This window comes from Pseudophryne corroboree, chromosome 2, assembly GCF_028390025.1.
Source record: "Pseudophryne corroboree isolate aPseCor3 chromosome 2, aPseCor3.hap2, whole genome shotgun sequence".
Lineage (NCBI taxonomy): Eukaryota > Metazoa > Chordata > Amphibia > Anura > Myobatrachidae > Pseudophryne > Pseudophryne corroboree.
This window is the reverse complement of record NC_086445.1, coordinates 267,520,202-267,541,094: the sequence shown is the minus strand read 5'-3', so window position 1 is coordinate 267,541,094 and position 20,893 is coordinate 267,520,202. Positions and strand designations below refer to the sequence as shown.

Sequence of the window (20,893 nt, the reverse complement as noted above, 5' to 3'; positions counted from 1 at the left end):
GCTAATGTACTCACAGCTTATTTGCAATGTAAATATTTTCTGACTTTGTTCTTTCCACTTCATATGTGAATGTAATGCTACTGATGATAGGAATATGCACCTCCTGCTTCTTTCCATTGGCCATGGCTGGTACAGTTACTGTATGGAGTATGAGAAATTTCGCCTTGCAGGCTAATGACAAGATCTATCCAATTTGGCAAAGTTGCTTTATCCATAGACCTATTCTGTTTGTACCTTTAAAGACCCTTAATATTTTTTACGAAACAAATACTGTACAGCTGTTAGCCTGCAGCTATTTGGTTCCGGTATGAATGATAGATAGTGTCTAGTTAGACAGTCAATAGATAGACACCATATGTTAGACAGACATTAGGTCGACAGGGTCAAAAGGTCGACATGGAAAATGTCGACAGGGTCAAAAGGTCGACAGGGTCAAAAGGTCGACATGAAAATGGTCGACACCATGTTTTTTGCATTTTTGTGGTTTGTGTGGATAGTTTTGTCATCTGGGACCCCCAATTGTAGAAAGGCATACCCTCGCGGGGCTCGATTCGCTCGCCACGCTTCGGGCACGGTGGCTCGCTGCGCTCGCCACAAGGTTTATAACCGACTGTATGCCGACATGGATAGAGAAAGTATGAAATAATCCAAAAACATGTTACATAAAAAAAACAACACATTTGTCTATCTTTTTTATGTCGACCATTTTCATGTCGACCTTCTGACCTGTCGACCTTTTCCATGTCGACCTTTTGACCCTGTCGACCTAATGTCTGTCTAATATATGGTGTCTATCTATTGACTGTCTAACTAGACACTGTCTATGTATCAAACGGATAGGCAGCTATTTCACCCAGATGCTACCTGAGAAATGAACAGGCAACAGATTTCAGTATCAATTTTTTGTTTTTTGCGGGCCAAACTTTTTAAAATCTTTTTCTGTTTGTACTCTTCTTTTTTGTTCTATTCTTGCTTCTTTAATAATATTGTCGCCTCACTAATGTTGCCTTTTCCATGCCATTCTTTACCCATCTGTCTTACTCATCTGTTTATTTCCCTCTTTGTATTAGTAGGCAAGACAGGACAACAGAATGGCATATATATGTCCTTATTCACTGGCTTCATTCGTGCCAAACAGCCCTTCTCAGCACGTCAAGTCCCATGTGACTCTGTCGTGCTGACTGTCTTTTTTCACTCTATTCACACAATAAAGCAATGTGTGCTGAGCGAGGGAACAGGATGCTCACTTCACCCAGCGGTGGAGTGAGCGATGTAATTAGATTCTAGAACCGGCGATAGTGCCGCGCATCGCTATCGCTATGGGGCATACACACGGAGAGATGTGTGCTTCATTTCTAAGCAATCTAGTCAGCCCCTTTAGTCACTTACAATATGATATACAGAATATTAGCACAATCCCATAGACTTGTTGAAAACCAAACATGCTTATTTTCAAGGACTTCTACCTTCATTACTTCCCATTACCCTTCCTTTTTTCATATATCATGTTCACACATTTTGGAGATAAACCTGGTGTTAACGTTAGACATGCCAATTTCTCAAATTCATTTTGCCAACTTGCTTTAATAAGTGCTGTCAGTGTTGCACAGTGAGGATGACTTTTTAAGGGTGTTTACCAAATGCAGACTAGTGCCAAATAACAAGATTGTGATAGGTTGCTTTTGTAGAAGAATCCTATGTGAATTTATTTATTGGGAATATTTGAACTGGTTTGCTTAAAGTAAAAGTGTTTTTAGCAGATATAACAGGGGAGATGTACAAGCATTAGAGAGTGATAAAGTGGAGAGAGGTAAAGTACCAGCCAATCAGCTCCTAACTGCCATGTTACAGGCTGTGTTTGAAAAAGACAGGAGCTGGCGCATATACAAAAATATAAACAAATGATTACTGTGCTTGGTGGAATTTACTTTCTATATAGGAGGAGCCAATGTATGTGAAGCTTAAGATCAGTTGTTGCATATACAGTATTTGTAGTTTTATCCATGTAAAGATTGAGTATATTTTAAAAGAACACTAAAGGACCATACACACTAGAAGATATTTATCAAAGATCTGAAAGATAACGACGATTGTGAACGATATATATATATATATATATATATATATATATATATATATATATATATATATATATATAATATATGTATAAAAATATATATATATATATATATAGGTATGTATGTATACAAAGTCTGTAACAAGCAGCACTCCTGGCGTCTAAATAAATCACTCTCAAGGCACAGCTAGCAAAGGCAACGTTTCAGTGCCGTTTATTGTCGTGGCACTTTCGTCAGGTAAAGTACAACGACAATAAACGGCACTGAAACGTTTCCTTTGCTAGCTGTGCCTTGAGAGTGATTTATTTAGATGCCAGGAGTGCTGCTTGTTACAGACTTTGTATATCTAACTATGGATGCGGGCACCCGGCGCAGCATGTTTGCATCGTGAGAGAGCCGGACATCTGGATTCGTGTGTATATGTGTGTGTGTGTGTGTGTATATATATATATATATATATATATATATATATAATTGTATTTTTATATATATATATATATATATATATATATATATATATATATATATATATGCCATGACAGCTCCTTGGTCGTTCCGTCAGGGGTATCTCATTCCGCCCCTTGCAGTGCTTACACGGGTCCTTCAGAGGATTCAATGAGACGTTCGGCCAGTCATTCTCATTGCCCCCAGACTGGCCTCACTGTCATTGGTACACCACACTTCAGAACATGTTGGCCAATGATCCGTATTGTCTTCTTCATCAAGGTAATTGTCTTCTCTTTGATTAACCTCAGTTGTCTTTGATGGCTTGGTTCTTAAAACCAGATCCTGAGGGCTTAGGGTTTTTTCCTGGTCTGTTGTCCAGACCATGATCCCGGCTCGCAAACCAGTTACTTCTTGGATTTACCATTGTGTGTGAAGTTGTATATAACCAAGTGTGAGCGTCAAAAGTTGCCGGCAGAGGTTTTTTGGGTAACCCACCATTTGCCGTTTATCCAGGAGAGACTGTCCAAGGGTCTTCGCCTGTCTTCTCTTAAAGGAAAGGTTTTGGCACTGTCAATCTTTTTCCAAAGGAAGTTTGCTACCATTTCTTCACAGTGTTCTTTGTATCCAGCCTCCTTACATCCCACTTGTCCCTCCTTGGGACTTAAATTTGGTATTGGAGGTATTGCAGAATGCTCCCTTTGAGCCACTAGAGTCTGTGGAGTTGTGATATATCACTCTGGAGGTTTGTTTCTTTTGGCCATCTCATCGGCCAGAAGAAGATCTGAATTGGCTACTCTCTCCTGTAAGCCTCCAATTCTCATATTTCATTGGAACGGGTGGTCCTATGCACAAGTCTGCTTTTCATATTAACCAGGACATTGTTCTTCCAGCATTTCAGCAGGCTCCTGCATCTGCTAATGGTTTCTATTTTGCGCTTTTGGATGTTGTTCATGCTTTGCGCATTTATCTCGCTCTTATTGCTCCTCTGAGGCGTATGGGTTCTTTATTGGTGTTGATTGATGCACCAAAGTGAGGCTGGCCATCCTCAAAGGGTTCCATCCCTCGATGGGTCACTCCTGCCATTCATCAGGCATATTTGTCTTCGAATGTTTCCGTTCCGGCTTCTATTCGGGCCCACTTGACTCGTGCTGTGTTGCTTGGCGCTTCTGTGGGGCAATTGTGCAGGGCAGCAACCTGGTCATCAGTTCACACCTTCACAAAATTCTACTGTTTCCATACGTTTGGAGCGCATGACGCCAGTGTTGGGTATAAGATTCTATGAGCAGATGGTTCAGACACTCCCTTTCTCCCTGTTAGCTAGCTTTGAGAATTCCCAGATGAATTCAAGAGGAAATCGGATTCGGAGGAATCCGCAGTTGGAGTTAATTATTTCACTTGTGATTCTGTGAGGAGACCTGCAAAACATGCACTGTGTGGGGTAATGAGGACTGATATCACAAATGGAAAAAAAGAGAAATGGAATCCTTCAAAAGCGCTATAGAATCCACCGCAGCTGCGTCACCAAATAAATACTGATCGGCTAATCAGCATATCACATGTGATATCACATTAGTGAAGAAAAAGGAAAAAAGAAAGATAAGACAGGAGAATTTTAGATTATTGAAAAGAGAGAAAATACAGGATAAATCAAAAGAACCAAGGGATACTAAAATATATAACATCAGTTCACACACTCTAACCCCCACAGAAGAGATAGTGTTAAAACGAGGTTTGAAGTTTGCCCCTACTAATAAGGCCAAACCATTCGACCTGTTCATTGATATGCAAAAGTTCCAAAGGAAATTGTCTTTAAAACGCTTCTTTTCCAATACTAAAGAAAATGAGGAACAAGTGGAGAAATCCACACTAAGGAAAAAGTCCACATTCAATCCCGTACACTATAGAGGTGCTGCAGTTGATACATTCGGTAAAATGGTCATGCAAGATTTGGAGAAATCCCATAATAAGAATAGTGTAAAGAAAGGGAAGGGACACAATATAGGTAACTTTTCCAGAAAGGAAAGAGAGGCGTTAAAAAACCTCCAAGAAAAAACGTCCATCACCATCAAACCGGCTGACAAGGGAGGCGGGGTGGTGGTGATGGACACCGACAAATATGAAGATAAAATTGTTAACATGTTACAGGATAAAACTACGTATTTATCTTTAAAAAAGAATCCGATAGAAAGAATACAGTCAGATTTCAAAGTTATGGTTAATACATACCAAGAAAAAGGAGCAATTACAGAACAAGAACGAGATTTTCTCATCATTGATGACCCCACCCTTCCAGTAATTTATGGACTACCTAAGGTGCATAAAAATACGGTGGACCCTCCACTACGGCCTATAGTAGCAGGGGTGGGTTCAGTCACCTCCAATCTTTCCCATTTGATAGACACACATCTGCAGCCAATGGCCTGTAAAGGTAAAGCATACTTAAAAGACACCACCGATATTATAAACAAATTGAAGGAGTATAATTGGCAGCAAGGAGACATCTTAGTAACTGCAGATGTTGGGTCTTTATACTCCATTATAGAACACGAAAGAGGCATTCAAGCTGTAAAGAATGTCCTCTTACGAGAAAAAGTGGGGAAGGATTTGGAGGAATTTATTTTGGAAGGTATAAAATTTATTCTGACCAACAACCATTTCTTTTTTAAGGGGACACACTATATACAACGCCTTGGCACAGCGATGGGCACGAGATTCGCACCCAGTTTCGCCAACATATTCATGGACTCGTGGGAGGAGCACCATGTGTGGGGTGAGCTGGGGGCGGGTCTCGTGCTCTATCATAGATATATAGACGACATCATATTTGTGTGGAGGGGGGGAGAAAATTCCCTTTTGGAGTTCCAGGAAAACTTGAATAAGAACACATGTGGAGTGGTACTATCCTACACTCAAAGTCATGATAGCATTAACTTCCTGGATTTAACGGTGTACATTAAGGATGACACCGTTTGTACACAGAATTTTACAAAACCAACGGACAGTAATTCATATATTAGAGTAGATAGTAGCCATCACCCAAATTGGTTAAGAGGGGTACCAGGTAGTCAGTTCCGACGCATCAAACGGAACTGTACCGAAAATTCTGTGTACAAACAACAGGCTCAGTTGATGAGAAGTCAATTTGAACAAAAAGGGTATGATCCGGCCACATTACAAAATACTTTGGAAGGCTTAGAACAGGTTGATAGGGATTCACTTCTACAACCAAGTACAAAAGAGAAAAAGGAAGATCATACCATTTCGTTTATAACCACATTTAATTCTGAATATAAACAAATAGAAAAAGTTTTACAAAAACATTGGGGAATACTTAAAAGTGACCCCATTTTGGAGAAATTTCTGTCTGATAAACCCAGGGTGATATACAAGAAAGCCCCGAATTTAAAAAGTCACCTGGTAAGAAGTGCCATAGCACCTGCACCAAATATGACAACCCGAGTAAGATCCAAGGGTTTTTTTAGGTGCGGTTTGTGTATGGCATGTCGTTCCATTAAAGCAAATGAGGGCAGTAAAATGGAAACCTTTGTTTCAACCGCCACGGGAAAACAATATAAGATCAATCATTTTTTGACATGCGAAAGCAGTAATATTGTATATCTGATACACTGTTCATGTCACAAACAATATGTGGGGAGAACCAGCAGACCCTTTAAAACCAGAATGAGGGAACATATGAATAATATCAAAAAGGGTTTTGAAAATCATTGCTTATCTGCCCACTGTAAGAAAGAACATAATTGTTCGGTTAGTAGCATTATAAATTTTAAAGCTATTGAACAGGTGAAGGGAAATTGGAGGAGAAAAGATATAGCAGTCTGTTTAGCAAAGAGGGAAATGTGGTGGATTTACGAGTTAAAAACGTTACAGCAGACAGGTCTAAATGGAGACTTTGAAACAAAGTGGTTTCTTTAATGAGGTTTAATTTTTAAGCATGTGTATCAAGTATACATCGTGTTTAAATCACTGTTATCCAAAAAAAAACTTTGTATCTTTAAATAAACCCTGCATATGTATAAAAAGGGATGAAACATGTATAATGCAATAGCAGGGTTGACACACCGGACTTCCCGGACAGAGTATAAATTAGTGACCAGACCAGACCCACCTATGCCTCGACAAAGACCCTGATTGGGTGGAAACGCGTCGGCTGCAGTAGGTGGATCTGGTCACGACAATTGCAAAGAAAGAGCAGGACGTGTGATTTAACACAGACGCACCGGAGAGGAGAGCGGGACGTCCCAGCACAGATTAGCCGCACAGCAGCGGTAAGAGGGGGATTACACAGGCATCTCACACACAGTAAGACCAGGGGCCGTTCAGCGGTGGCGAAACCCTCAGACGCATAGCTCCGGTATAAGCTATACAGCCGGTAGCAGAGGGAAAGCCTGAGCAATCCGTGGAAACGTCCGGGAGGTCTGGTGAGATAAACCCCTTTTTGTCTTCTCTGTCTGGTGACTAACGCTGGTCTGTAGAAATCATTGGATGAATTGTGATGTTTTGAGCCAAAGATATACATTTTTATTTTTATTTTTAGTGACATTTTAAATAATAAATCTTTTTCTGGTTTTTACATTTGGATGGACTTGCTGTATATTCTTGGACAGATATTTTTCCAAAAGGGAAGAACTGCACATGTTTAAAATCATTCAGGACACTGCGCTGTATAAATTACCAAGACTTTCTAACTTTCTAATGAGGACTGAGTTTGCAGACCTATGGGTTATAGTGTGTAGGAAGGGAGCTTTAACCCCTCCCATCTCCAGCCTGACTAGCAGATTACCTCAGTTTAAGTTTTGTGCCTGGAGAGTGCAGGAACAGTTCTTTTCTATAGATTTTAGTTAGGTTTTCTTTTCGGTGATATACTTTTTTGAACATATCCTAAGTCCCTGCTTACAGGTTACAGGTATATTTTGAGTGGGGAGTAGTTAGTTAGTTTTTCCCCACTCTCTACAGCCTGGGTACGTCACCACACTATAATCACTGGGGCTCCCTGTATCCGGACTTGTAATAAAACCGAGGAGGCTACTATTCAGATAGGATGCGGGCAGCTACAACCTGTGTAACGGTGTTGGGCTGTTGGTTTCTTTGCCCCTTGTGTGTATGTGATCATGTTTTCCTTATCAGGTATTTCTTTGCGTCCAGTCCTCGCTGGTGCCTGGGTCCTTAAAGCCGTAGATGACTGGTTAGCACGAGTGGTGTCGGGCATGCAGTCTGATGACCCGTCCGAGGCTATTCAATTAGCTGAGCAGATTTCTGAGTCTCTCACTTATGTTGGTGAGGCCTTGTTGGATTCAGCTTCGCTACAGTCACGTGTTTCTGCTCTAGCGTTTACAGCGAGGCGTTCGCTCTGGCTTTGTGTTTGGAATGCTGACTCTGATTCCAAACAGACATTGACAACCGTTCCGTTTGAAGGAGAATTCCTCTTTGATCCAGAACTTATAAAGATTATCTCCAATTCCACGGGTGGCAAGAGCCCATTTCTTCCAGTTGCTCCTCAAAAGCCGAAACCAACTAAATTTCGGTCCTTTCGTACTCAAGGCAGGGGCAGTTTCCAGTCCTTTCGAGCCTTTTCAAGATTTCCACGCAGAGGTGCGTACTGTGGTAGAGGATCACAGGCACCCCACAAACCGGCAGTCAAGCCTGCCGCATGACGCAGGGAGGTCTCCGGAGGGATCATTGGTGGGGTGTGGTTCATCAAATCGACAATGTTTAGGTCGACCACTATAGGTCAACAGTCACTAGGTCGACATGGATGGAAGGTCGACAGGGCTTCTAGGTCGACATGTGCTAGGTCGACATGATTATTTTATTTTATTTTTGTGTCGTTTTCTTCGTAGAGTAACCGGGATCCCAAATTAGTGCACCGCGTCCCCTCGCATGGCTCGCTTAGCTCGCCATGCTTCGGGCATGGTGCCTTCGCTCCGCTACCGCTTCGCTTGGCACACTTTACCATTCCAATCGTAGTCCACGTGGATCGTTAAGTATGAAAAAATTCAAAAAAAGAAAAAAAATGTGAAAAACTCATGTCGACCTTTAGACCTGTCAACCTAGCACATGTCGACCTAGAAACCCTGTCGACCTTCCATCCATGTCGACCTAAACATTGTCGACCTAGACACTGTCGATCTTCAGACCGGATCCCTCCTTGGTGATGGGGGCATGGTAACTACAGTTCAAAGAAGTGTGCCTCCTGTCACAACCGGATCGGTGGGTGACGGGGGTCATAACCCGAGGTTAAATTTTGGATCTCGAGGAACCTGTCCCAGACCGCTTTTTCATCACTCCTCTCCCAAGCAATCCCTCCAGACGACGAGCACTAATTCAGGGAACGTCCACGCTTTTACAAAATGGAGTAATTCTGTCAGTTCCCAAACTACAACGAGGTCAAGGCTTTTACTCGAGTCTTTTTCTCGCAAACAAACCGGACAGTTAGTTTCGACCCATTTCAAATCTAAAATGCCTGAATCCGTATCTCTCTGTCCAGAAATTCAAGATGGAATCGAGTCGTTCAATCATCGCAGCCATGAAATCAGAGGAATATTTGGCATCTATCGACATAAAGGACGTGTACCTCCATGTTCCAATTTGGTCAGGTCATCAACATCTGTTGAGGTTTGCAATCGGTCCATGGCATTTCCAGTTTCTCTTACGTCCTAGAGGATGCTGGGGACTCCAAAAGGACCATGGGGTATAGACGGGATCCGCAGGAGCGTGGGCACACTAAAAAGACTTTGACTGGGTGTGAACTGGCTCCTCCCTCTATGCCCCTTCCCCAGACCTCAGTTAGACTTTGTGCCCAGGAGTGACTGGACACACACTAGGGGAGCTCTACTGAGTTTCTCAGGAAAAAGACTTTTGTTAGGTTTTTTATTTTCAGGGAGACCTGCTGGCTACAGGCTCCCTGCATCGAGGGACTGAGGGGAGAGAAGTCAGACCTACTTCTTCTTAGTTAAGGGCTCTGCATCTTAGTCTACTGGACACCATTAGCTCCAGAGGGTTCGATCACTTGGTTCGCCTAGCTGCTTGTTCCCGGAGCCGCGCCGTCACCCCGCTCACAGAAGCCAGAAGAAAGAAGCCGGGTGAGTATGTGAAGAACAGAAGACATCAGACGGCAGAAGACTTCAGTAACGGTACAGTGCAGCGGTAGCGCTGCGCTCCATGCTCCCACATACTTCACCAACGGCACTCACAGGGTGCAGGGCGCTGGGGGGGAGCGCCCTGGGCAGCAGTTACTGGGGTCATATACACTGGCTAAAGGCATACTCGGTGCCCGGGCACCGTATATAATACCCCCGCCAGTATAATTTTTTTTAATTTTAGCGGGACTACAGCGCCCCGGGAAGGGGCGGGGCTTACCCGCACAGCTCACCAGCGCCATTTTCTTCTCTCCACAGCCGCTGCAGAGACGCTGGGCCGGACCTCCAAGCTCCTCACTAGTAAAAGGGAGCAAAACGGGGGGGCACAGATAATTTGGTGCTTTTTTCTTATCAAGCAGCGCTACTAACATATATTATCGCTTTGTGGTATATGGGCGCTGGGGTGTGAGCTGGCATACTCCCTCTCTGTTTCTCTCTCCGGGCTTCCCTGTGGGTCTGTCCCCTTGTTTTGGCCAGTTTGACCAGAGTGTGGGTGTGTCGGTACTACGTGTCGGCATGTCTGAGGCGGAGTGTTCCTCCCCGGAGGAAGTTACGGGGGGGCGCAGAAAAGGATTTGGGAATGGTTCTGTCGGCACAGCCGACTGCTGATTGGGTGACTATGTTGAGTACACGAAATGCAAATGTGGCTTTATTGTTTAAGAGGCTGGATAAATCTGATTCTCAGACACAAACATGGAGGAAATCCATGGAGGATGCTTTGGCTCATGTACAGACCCCCTCAGGGTCACAAAAACGTTCATTTAACCAGATGGTAGATACAGATACCGACACGGACTCTGATTCCGACGTCGATTTCAATGAGGCTACTTTACACCCAAGGGTAGTTAAGAGTATTCAGTATATGATTGTGGCTATAAAAGATGTTTTACATATCTCTGACGAGGCCTGCTGTTCCGGACACAAGGGTTTGCTTATTTAAAGGGAAAAGGCCTGAAGTAAAATTTCCCCACTCTCATAAAATGAATGCTCTTTGTGAGAAGGCTTGGGAGTCGCCTTCACAAAAGGTAGCAGATTCCCAAGAGAATTTTGATGGCATATCCTTTCCCCTCTGACGACAGGGAAAAATGAGATTCGTTTCCCAATGTGGACAAGACTCTATCCCGATTGTCCAAGAAGATGGCGCTTCCGTCTCCTGACACGGCGGCTCTCAAAGACCCAGCGGCTGCGTTTGACGGTGTGGAAGTTGAGCGCCAAATCCTAGCTCGGAAAGGTATTCCCGAGGAGGTCATCCCCACTCTCCTTAAAGCTAGGAAGGAGGTTACGGCAAAACATTATCACCGTATTTGGAGAAAGTATGTGTCGTGGTGTGAAACCAAAGCAGCTCCTGCGGAGGAGTTTCACTTGGGTCGTTTCCCCCATTTTTTGCAGGCAGGTGTGGATGCAGGCCTGAAATTGGGTTCCGTCAAAGTGCAGATTTCGGCTTTATCTATTTTCTTTCAAAAAGAATTGGCCGTCCTTCCTGAGGTTCAGACTTTCGTGAAGGGAGTGCTGCATATCTATCCTCCATTTGTGCCACCCGTGGCGCCGTGGGATCTTGAAGTGGTGTTGTAGTTTCTTATGTCTCACTGGTTTGAACCTTTGCGTAAGGTGGAGTTAAAGTTTCTCACTTGGAAAGTGGTCATGCTTTTGGCTCTGGCGTCTGCCAGACGAGTGTCCGAGTTGGCGGCTTTGTCTCACAAGAGCCCATATTTGATCTTTCATTCGGATAGAGCGGAATTGAGGACTCGTCAACAATTTCTACCGAAGGTGGTTTCTTCGTTTCGCATAAACCAACCTATTGTGGTACCTGTGGCTACGGATGCTGTGGCGGTCCCAAAATCTCTTGACGTTGTAAGAGCTTTGAAAATTTATGTCGCCAGAACGGCTCTTACGAGGAAGACAGAGGCTCTGTTTGTCCTGTATGCTTCCAACAAGATTGGAAATCCTGCTTCTAAGCAAACTATTGCACGCTGGATTTGTAATACGATTCAGCAAGCTCATTCTTCGGCTGGGCTACCGTTGCCGAAGTCAGTAAATGCCCATTCTACCAGGAAGTTGGGCTCATCTTGGGCGGCTGCCCGAGGGGTCTCGGCACTTCAACTTTGCCGAGCAGCTACGTGGTCGGGTTCAAACACCTTTTGCTAAGTTCTACAAGTTTGATACCCTGGCTGATGAGGACCTCATGTTTGCTCAATCGGTGCTGCAGAGTCGTCCGCACTCTCCCGCCCGCTCTGGAGCTTTGATATAGACCCCATGGTCCTTTTGGAGTCCCCAGCATCCTCTAGGACGTAAGAGAAAATAGGATTTTAATACCTACCGGTAAATCCTTTTCTCCTAGTCCGTAGAGGATGCTGGGCGCCCATCCCAGTGCGGACTGTTCCTTGCAGTTGTATTGATACTGGTTATTTTTGGTTACACGTGGGCTGTGTATCCATTATATTCAGCTTGTTGCTGTTGTTAGTTCATACTGTTATCTGGTTTCCTGCTACTCCGGTTGTACGGTATGTTTGTGGTGTGGGCTGGTATGTTTCTCGCCCTTAGTTTAACAAAAATCCTTTCCTCGAAATGTCCATCTCTCCTGGGCACAGTTCCTATAACTGAGGTCTGGGGGAGGGGCATAGAGGGAGGAGCCAGTTCACACCCAGTCAAAGTCTTTTTAGGTTGCCCAAGCTCCTGCGGTTCCCGTCTATACCCCATGGTCCTTTTGGAGTCCCCAGCATCCTCTACGGACTAGGAGAAAAGGATTTACCGGTAGGTATTAAAATCCTATTTTCAAGCTCTTCCCTTCTGTCTTTCCATGGCCCTCGAGTATTTACAAAAATATCGGGTCATGTAGTGATGATCCTCAGATGTCAGGGGGGTCAACATTACTACTTAGCTGGACGATTTGTTGCTAAAAGCTCCGTCACAGGAACTTCTTCAACAACACCTACAACTCACCACGGACACTTGTCAATTTCCGTAAATCTTCCTTGGTCCCCTCTCAGGAGATGTTTTTTTTCTAGGTCTCCTATTTGGCATGAGAAGTCAGGTTTTTCTACCTCAAGACAAACTTCAGGATCTGCAGTCCAGAGTCCGCTCCCTGTTACAATTGCCGAAGATCTCAGTTCTCCGATGTATGCAAGTAATGGGCAAGATGGTGGTATCCTTCGAAGCAGTACCGTATGCCAGATTCCATGCTCGGGCCCTTCAGTCTCAGATTTTGGGCTCTTGGAATCAAACGGGTCCACATTTGGGCTTGCAATTGTGCCGGCTGTCGGCTCAGACTCGCCAGTCTCTCCATTGGTGGCTTCACAGTCTGAATTTAACCAAGGGGGCACCGTTCACTGTTTGGTCTTGGATGATGATCACCACGGACGCCAGCCTAATCGGTTGGGGGGCAGTGTTTCAATCTCAACACTTCCAGGGACTCTGGAATGGTCAGGAATCGATGTTACCAATCAACATTTTGGAGTTGAGGGCAATTCGTTATGCTCTGATTCAGGTACAAATCAGTGTTCAGGGTCATCCGGTATGCATTCAATCAGACACATGCCATGGCAGTGGCTTACATAAACAAACAAGGCGAGACTCGCAGCTGGAGAGCCATGAAGGAGGTCACCCATATTCTCCAGTGGGCGGAATGGTGTATTCCGACCATCTCCGCAGTTCACATTCCAGGCGTAGACAACTGGGAGGCAGATTCGTTAAGCCGTCACACGATACATCCGGGAGAATGGGGACTTCATCAAAAAGTCTTTCTGACCCTCGTGTCTCTATGGGCAGCACCCAACATCGACCTCATGGCATCTCGTCTCAACCAAAAACTGCCCCGGTACGGCTCACGAACTCAGGATCCACAAGCAACACTGATCAATGCATTGACAGCACCGTGGCATTTTCAGCTGGGATATGTGTTTCCGCCATTTTCCCGATACAGCACCTGCTTCAACGCATCCGGAGAGAAGGTCTCCCTGTCATTCTTGTAGTGCCAGACTGGCCTCGTCGTCCGTGGTACTTTCTTCTCCGCAGCATGGAGGCCAGGAAACCATTCCGTCTACCTCTGCAACCCGATGTACTTCTACAAGGTCCTTGTCGCCACCACGATTTAAATCGTCTTGCTTTGATGGCATGGTTCTTGAATGCAGCATTTTTAAGGGCTAAAGGGTTATCTCGACCAGTGGTAAAAACTATGCTTCAGGCTAGGAAACCTGTCACCTCTCGTATTTATCATAGAGTATGGCGTATCTACATTGCTTGGTGTGAAAGGTGTGGGTTGACACCGCACCTTTTTCGTTTAGCTTGTCTGTTGTCCTTTCTTCAGGATGGTCTAACTAAAGGACTTCAGTTTCGGCATTGTCCGTTCTTTTTCAAAAAAGATTTGGCTCTCATTCCGGAGGTCCAGACATTCCTTCAAGGTGTCCTCAGGATTCAACCTCCGTTTGTTCCACCCTGGGATTTAAATCTGGTTCTTCGGGCTCTCCAGAAACCTCCGTTTGACCCACTAGAAACTGTTGGATTACGTTTAATTACCCTGAATGTGGTTTTTCTTTTGGCCATTGCTTCGGCCAGGCGTGTTTCTGAGTTAGCTGCGCTTTTTTGCAGACCACCTTTGTTAGTCTTTCACGACGATCGAGTGGTCCTACGTACGAAGCCTTCCTTCTTACCAAAGGTTGTGTCAAAGTCAGAAAAATATCACGCTGCACGTTGCCATATATGCACTTCATGCGTGTGCACGCTGCATATTTAATCAAAATAATGTATTTTATAAGTTAATATTCCCCTGAGTTCAACAGGTATCAGTGGGTCTCAAGATGGCTCTTTGACCTTAGAGATTCCCCAAACAATAGCTTTCATGTTGGGAGGGCTTCACATGTTCTTATGCATAGTTAAGCACAGGAATAGTAATTGAAGATTAATTGTATTCCGAATAAATTACACCTAAGAATAGTCAGTTTCTGTCCCGCAGACGGAATACAATAGCCTTTAATTACACTAAGCTTTGAGATTCAATGAGGAGGCCCAACACCTGTGTTTACGAATGGGGCTGGATTTGTCTCCAGAAGAATGATTGCTGGGATGTCATTGTCTCAACTGAAAGTGGACAGTGAGACAGTATTCGCCAAACAATAGCTTCCCACAAGACAGGAATTTGAAACAAGTGCATAACCCAGATCACATGGTCAGCTCTGCTCACTGATACAGCTAGCCCACATGCTGTGAAAGACACACACTTCCTGTGGTTGACACACCCCCACAGCTGGAATGCAGGTATGATATACCCACTGGAAATCACAGGGCTCACTCAGAACCAAGCAAGCATCCAGAAGCATGGCTTGCTTATCACCAGGCTCCAAGCGAAAGGCTAAGTATTGTATACTCATGGCTTAATGGCATAGAATAGTTTAAATATGTGTTTGTGGTAAAGTAGTTGTGAAATGATTGGCATAGAATAGTTAGTTTGGAGATACAAATGGCTTAAGGTTAATGATGCTTGTGCAGTTGTGTGATTGTTGGGTGTTTGGGATGATCTCTATGAAATCTGTAATGAATTGGAACAGTAGACAATCTGTAGGATAGCATCTCTGGTATACATTTATGGATGGTGATTTATAACAGATTATAGTAGTTTTACATGATGCATCTTGCTGAAGGTTAGAAGTCAAAACATACTTCCTTTTGTTACTGTAGTCATGTGCTTGTGGCAATAGCAGGCTGATACTTGTGGGTACCTGGTGATCTGGTCTTGTGATGGCTCATATGGACAGCATGAGATATGTGGTGCTGATTCTGGAAGGATAGCATAGTCAGCATACCATATGCTCTGGTTATTGAGATACTGTGTTGGCTTGAAATTGTGAAAGGTGATTTAGATGGTTTGGAATTGTAAAATCAGAACATATGCATTGTGTTGAGGCTTGGACATTTTGGAATATAGTGGAGTCTTGTGTCTTCTGCTATGTGATTGTGGTGTAGCAGAGAGTGCCATGTGTTTGGACTTGCAAATCTAAAATGGCTGCTAGCATTCCCTTTTAAATCATATGTTACAGACTTTGGAATCATGGGAGTTTTTCCCAAAATGGAGTCTAGCTTCTGTCCCATGCGGTATTGTAGGGACCATTGTGTTGTTGCTGGGTGTTGTGTATATAGGGACAGCCAGCCTGGGTGAGCTCCATTTTTCTCTCCACAAAGGGTCTCAGCATTGACTAACTGCGCAGCGATTGTTTCTCACATGTGTAAATTCTCTGCAACCATATTGTCTCTTATTTAATGTTATAAGCCATTCTCTCTCTCTCCTTCCCCCCTTTAAATGTAATTGTATCTGTATTGTATTTTATGTGTAGTTATCCGGTTAGGTATTTTATGTTATCTTGGTAGTGTATAACTTGTATTGTATTATTCTTTTGCGATTGAACGTTCATTCATTTCCTTAAAAGGCGTTAGACCCTTAGACCGGTATTTGAGTGTTTATTATATTGTTAAGGGGTTCTCAGAGCGTCACATACGCTCATACAGCTTTTAAACTAACAAGGTTACACTGTGTTGCATTTACACCTTATCACTGCACAAGGGTTTACAGTATAAGTACATTGTATATGGTATAGTTATTAAAGTTTAATTCTGTAAGTGTCTGCGACGCCTGTGTTCACACCCTGTGCACAGCGTCTGCTACACTAAGGGCGTACCCTTGCGGTACCTTTTGCGCCAATTGCGTACTGTCTCTTAACCTTTTAAAGTGTTTTAAATAGGATAAACATATAGGCTTTATCAGTTGTGTCAGCATTCCATATGAATCAGGACATAGTGCTTCCAGCGTTTGTGCCAGAGTCTTCTGGAAAGGATTGTCATTTGGCATTGTTGGATGTCGTTCAAGCCTTACGCATTTATTTGTCACATACAGAGTCTATTAGTTGTATGGATACCTTGTTAGTTTTGATTGATGCACCCAAACGTGGTTGGCCGGCTTCTAAAAACAAGGTGGCACGTTGGGTTACTTCTGCTATTCGGCAGGCCTATGTTTCTTCAGCATTACTTGTTCCTGACTCGTTGAGGGCTCATTCGACTAGGCTGTTGGAGCCTCTTGGGCTGTTCGTGCTGGTGTTTCAGTTGAGCAGTTGTGTAGAGTAGCAGCTTGGTCATCCGTGCATACTTTCACCAAGTTTTTACCATTTTCATACTTTTGGTTTGGAGACTGCCTCTGTTGGGCGTCAAATTTTACAGACGGGTCTGTGCGAATTTATGCAAAAAAACAGCATCTCTGAAAAGTACAGAGGCGCCTATTGGAACCATCACAAAGGCACAGCAACTGCGTACACATTCACAGTGCACACGAAGATTCTTCGATAAGTCAATGAGCAATTAGCATGGCAGCCTGAACTAAGACGCCAGAGCCAAACTGTTTGCATATGTATTTGCAGATGCAGCCAGCGACAAGCACCAAAAACATCTGCGAGACACCTGCATTTTTTCCACCACTCCCCCAAACGGTGCCCGTCAATCATTCTGCGTGAAGGTCAGTGCTGCGAGCAGCATCACTATTAGACTTTATCGGTGCACTGCGCATGCGCCAGTTGTGACAACCAGCATAATGTCCATCAATGAGTCAGGCTAATTAATAACATTCCAGCGGGAAATTACACCTGCAATCACGAGGAAAGGACTTGCATGTAATCCAAAACATTTGGGATTCAGTTTTTAGAGCCAAGATCCGAACTTGGCCAGATGACCAGAGCCGAGATTCTGTAAGGGGTAAGTTTACTGAAGCTTCTAAAACAGTGAATTGGTGATGTTGCCCATAGCATCCAATCGGATGCTATCATTTCTCTATTGCATATTAGAAAATGATAGACCGCATCTGAGTGATTGCTATGGGCAATATCACCAATTCTCTGTTTTAGACACCTTAATAAATTTACCCCTAACACCCCTTTCATATCGCCAAAATAACCCGGCTTTTTACCGGGTTGTTGCCGAGTGGACCTGGGTCGCGGTGCGAAAGCGCCAAACTGAATATCCTATGACAACAGACCCGGTATTTCAACCCGGGTTAAAAGAAGGGTTAAACACGTGTAGGACCCACATTATTGTGCACTAAAAAAGCTACAGTACCGGGATATTCGACCCGGCTCTGAAGAAATAGTGCTGATTGGCTGTTTCCAGTCAGCTGATGTACTGCACTGTGAGCACACGTTGGAAAGCAATCGGCACAGTTCTGCACTCCTTTGGACCTTAGTTCTGCACTTCTTTAGACCTCAGTAGCCATGGCAAACTGGAGTGATGAGGAAGTCAGGGAGTTGCTGCGGATCAGGGGTGAGGAAGAAATACGTAGGCAGATAACAGGTACAGTCAGGGATGCAGTAACATATCACAATATCAGTAAAATGCTTGCAGCATCAGGATTTATTGGGTCCCAACAGCAGGTGGTCAATAATTGCCAAAGTCCTTTTAAAATGACATCACACTGGTTTTAACATGGGTGACCCGGGTTGAGCAAAAAGACACCAACGCGGCAATAACCCGGGAATAACTAAGGTCAATACTGCGATGTGATCGTCTCTTACCCGGGTCGGAGCCGTGTTCAACCCAAACCCAATGATTCTGTGTGTTCGGTTATCAGTAAAATCGAACTGTTCATTTCACTTTTTGTAGGCATCCTAATGTAGGTTTAGGCAATTTATGTGTTTAAAAAAATACATGTCACTTCTATTTGTTTGTGGTCGATTTGATTTTTGTTTACGTTTCTTTATTTTGTCCATTTTGGTAGATTTTCAGACCAACTTTTAGCAAATGTCCAATTACTATATATGGAACATGTGATATATAGCATTATAACATTGTTGCTCAAATTTTTCTGTTTGCTTTGCAGGATTCCTGAATAAACACTAGTCACACATATCTGATTGTATTTTCCTATTACAAAGTCCACTGTGTTGCGTGTAAGGATTACAATAGATACTCATTTGATATATTTTACGGTGTGAAATATGTTTCTTTTATAGCAACATGGACAAGATTTCAATGTACAATCTAGCCTTTTAATACTTACAAAAATTGGTTACATTCCAGTTAGACGGGTAATATTATTATACTGTTCCTGAGCACAGTATATTTAATATGGCATTTGCTTATTTTGTTTGTTTTCCCATGTAGCGCGGCGTCTACTTCTGTGGAATAAAGTACACTGAGGATGATATGACACTTGCTGAGCCTTATGGAGACTCCCGCATTCGCTATCACTCCTTTAAAGAGAGAATTCAGATCCTGGAAGATGAAGAGGTTGAACTGATCAATGTACCTGTCCCTGAATTTGCTGACAGCGATCCTGCTGACATTGTGCATGACTTTCACAGGGTAAGTTCTATTTCTTGGGAATCTTTACTGGGCTTGCTAATTGTGCTACTAGTGCATTCTTGCCTGGGCTACTATAAAGAGAGTTAACTGGGTATGTTCATTGTAGTAATTGATTTTGTGATGGGCGCATGATATATGAAAGCTAAATTATATTCTTTAAGTCAAATAATAATCAGTTAAGAGTGATTATTATTTGACTTAAAATAACTCATTCTTATATATACTCTGTCATCCACATTGTCTATGAAATGAGCTTGCAAAGCACAGATTAGGAATTTCTCTGACGTCCTAGTGGATGCTGGGGACTCCGTAAGGACCATGGGGAATAGACGGCTCCGCAGGAGACTGGGCACATCTAAAGAAAGATTTAGGTCTATCTGGTGTGCACTGGCTCCTCCCCCTATGACCCTCCTCCAAGCCTCAGTTAGATTTCTGTGCCCGGCCGAGCTGGATGCACACTAGGGGCTCTACTGAGCTCCTAGAAAGAAAGTATAGTTTAGGTTTTTTATTTTACAGTGAGACCTGCTGGCAACAGGCTCACTGCAGCGAGGGACTAAGGGGAGAAGAAGCGAACCTACCTAAGTGGTGGTAGCTTGGGCTTCTTAGGCTACTGGACACCATTAGCTCCAGAGGGATCGCACACAGGACCCGACCTCGTCGTCCGTTCCCGGAGCCGCGCCGCCGTCCCCCTTACAGAGCCAGAAGCAAGAAGGTCCGGAAAATCGGCGGCTGAAGACTTCTGTCTTCTCCAAGGTAGCGCACAGCACTGCAGCTGTGCGCCATTGCTCTTCATGCACACCACACACTTCGGTCACTGATGGGTGCAGGGCGCTGGGGGGGGGCGCCCTGAGCAGCAATATTAACACCTTGGCTGGCAAAACTGACACCATATATAGCCCCAGAGGCTATATAGGTGTAAATTACCCCTGCCAGAATAACACAAAAAGCGGGAGAAAGCCCGCCGAAAAAGGGGCAGAGCCATCTCCCTCAGCACACTGGCGCCAATTTCCCTCACAGCTCCGCTGGAAGGATCGCTCCCTGGCTCTCCCCTGCAGTCCTGCACTACAGAAAGGGTAAAAAAGAGAGGGGGGGGCACAAATTTAGGCGCAGTATAATATATATATGCAGCTATAAGGGAAAACACTCTTTATAGGTGATATCCCTGTGGTATATAGCGCTCTGGTGTGTGCTGGCATACTCTCCCTCTGTCTACCCAAAGGGCTTTGTGGGGTCCTGTCCTCTGTCAGAGCATTCCCTGTGTGTGTGCTGTGTGTCGGTACTGCTGTGTCGACATGTATGATGAGGAAAATGATGTGGAGGCAGAGCAAATGCCTGTAAATGTGTTGTCACCCCCTGAGGGGTCGACACCTGTGTGGATGGACTTATGGAAGGAATTACGTGACAGTGTCAGCTCCTTACATAAAAGGTTTGACGACATAGGACAGCCGGCTACTCAGCTTGTGACTGTTCCAGCGTCTCAAATGTCATCAGGGGCTTTAAAACGCCCGCTACCTCAGATGTCAGACACAACAGATGTCGACACGGATACCGACTCCAGTGTCGACGACGATGAGACTAGTGTACCCTCCAATAGGTCCACCCGTTACATGATTGAGGCAATGAAAAATGTATTACACATTTCTGATAGTACCCCAGGTACCACAAAAAAGGGTATTATGTTCGGTGAGAAAAAACTACCAGTAGTTTTTCCTGCATCTGACGAATTAAATGAGGTGTGTGAGGAAGCCTGGACTTCCCCCGATAAGAAATTGATAATTTCTAAACTGTTATTGGCAGCGTACCCTTTCCCGCCAGAGGATAGGTCACGTTGGGAAACGTCCCCTAGGGTAGATAAAGCGCTTACACGTTTATCAAAACAGG

At 44.1% G+C, this 20,893-nt stretch overlaps 1 protein-coding gene across 3 annotated transcripts in view; it reads left to right on the top strand.

The window, feature by feature from the left end:
* Window positions 1-20,893, top strand: part of ITM2B (integral membrane protein 2B) — a 153,909-nt gene that overhangs the window by 90,657 nt on the left and 42,359 nt on the right. For all 3 annotated transcript variants that reach the window (XM_063952793.1, XM_063952792.1, XM_063952794.1), the window contains one exon: window positions 18,812-19,012. In XM_063952793.1, coding sequence (XP_063808863.1) covers window positions 18,812-19,012 — 201 coding nt within the window. The remainder of the gene's footprint in view (window positions 1-18,811; window positions 19,013-20,893) is intronic.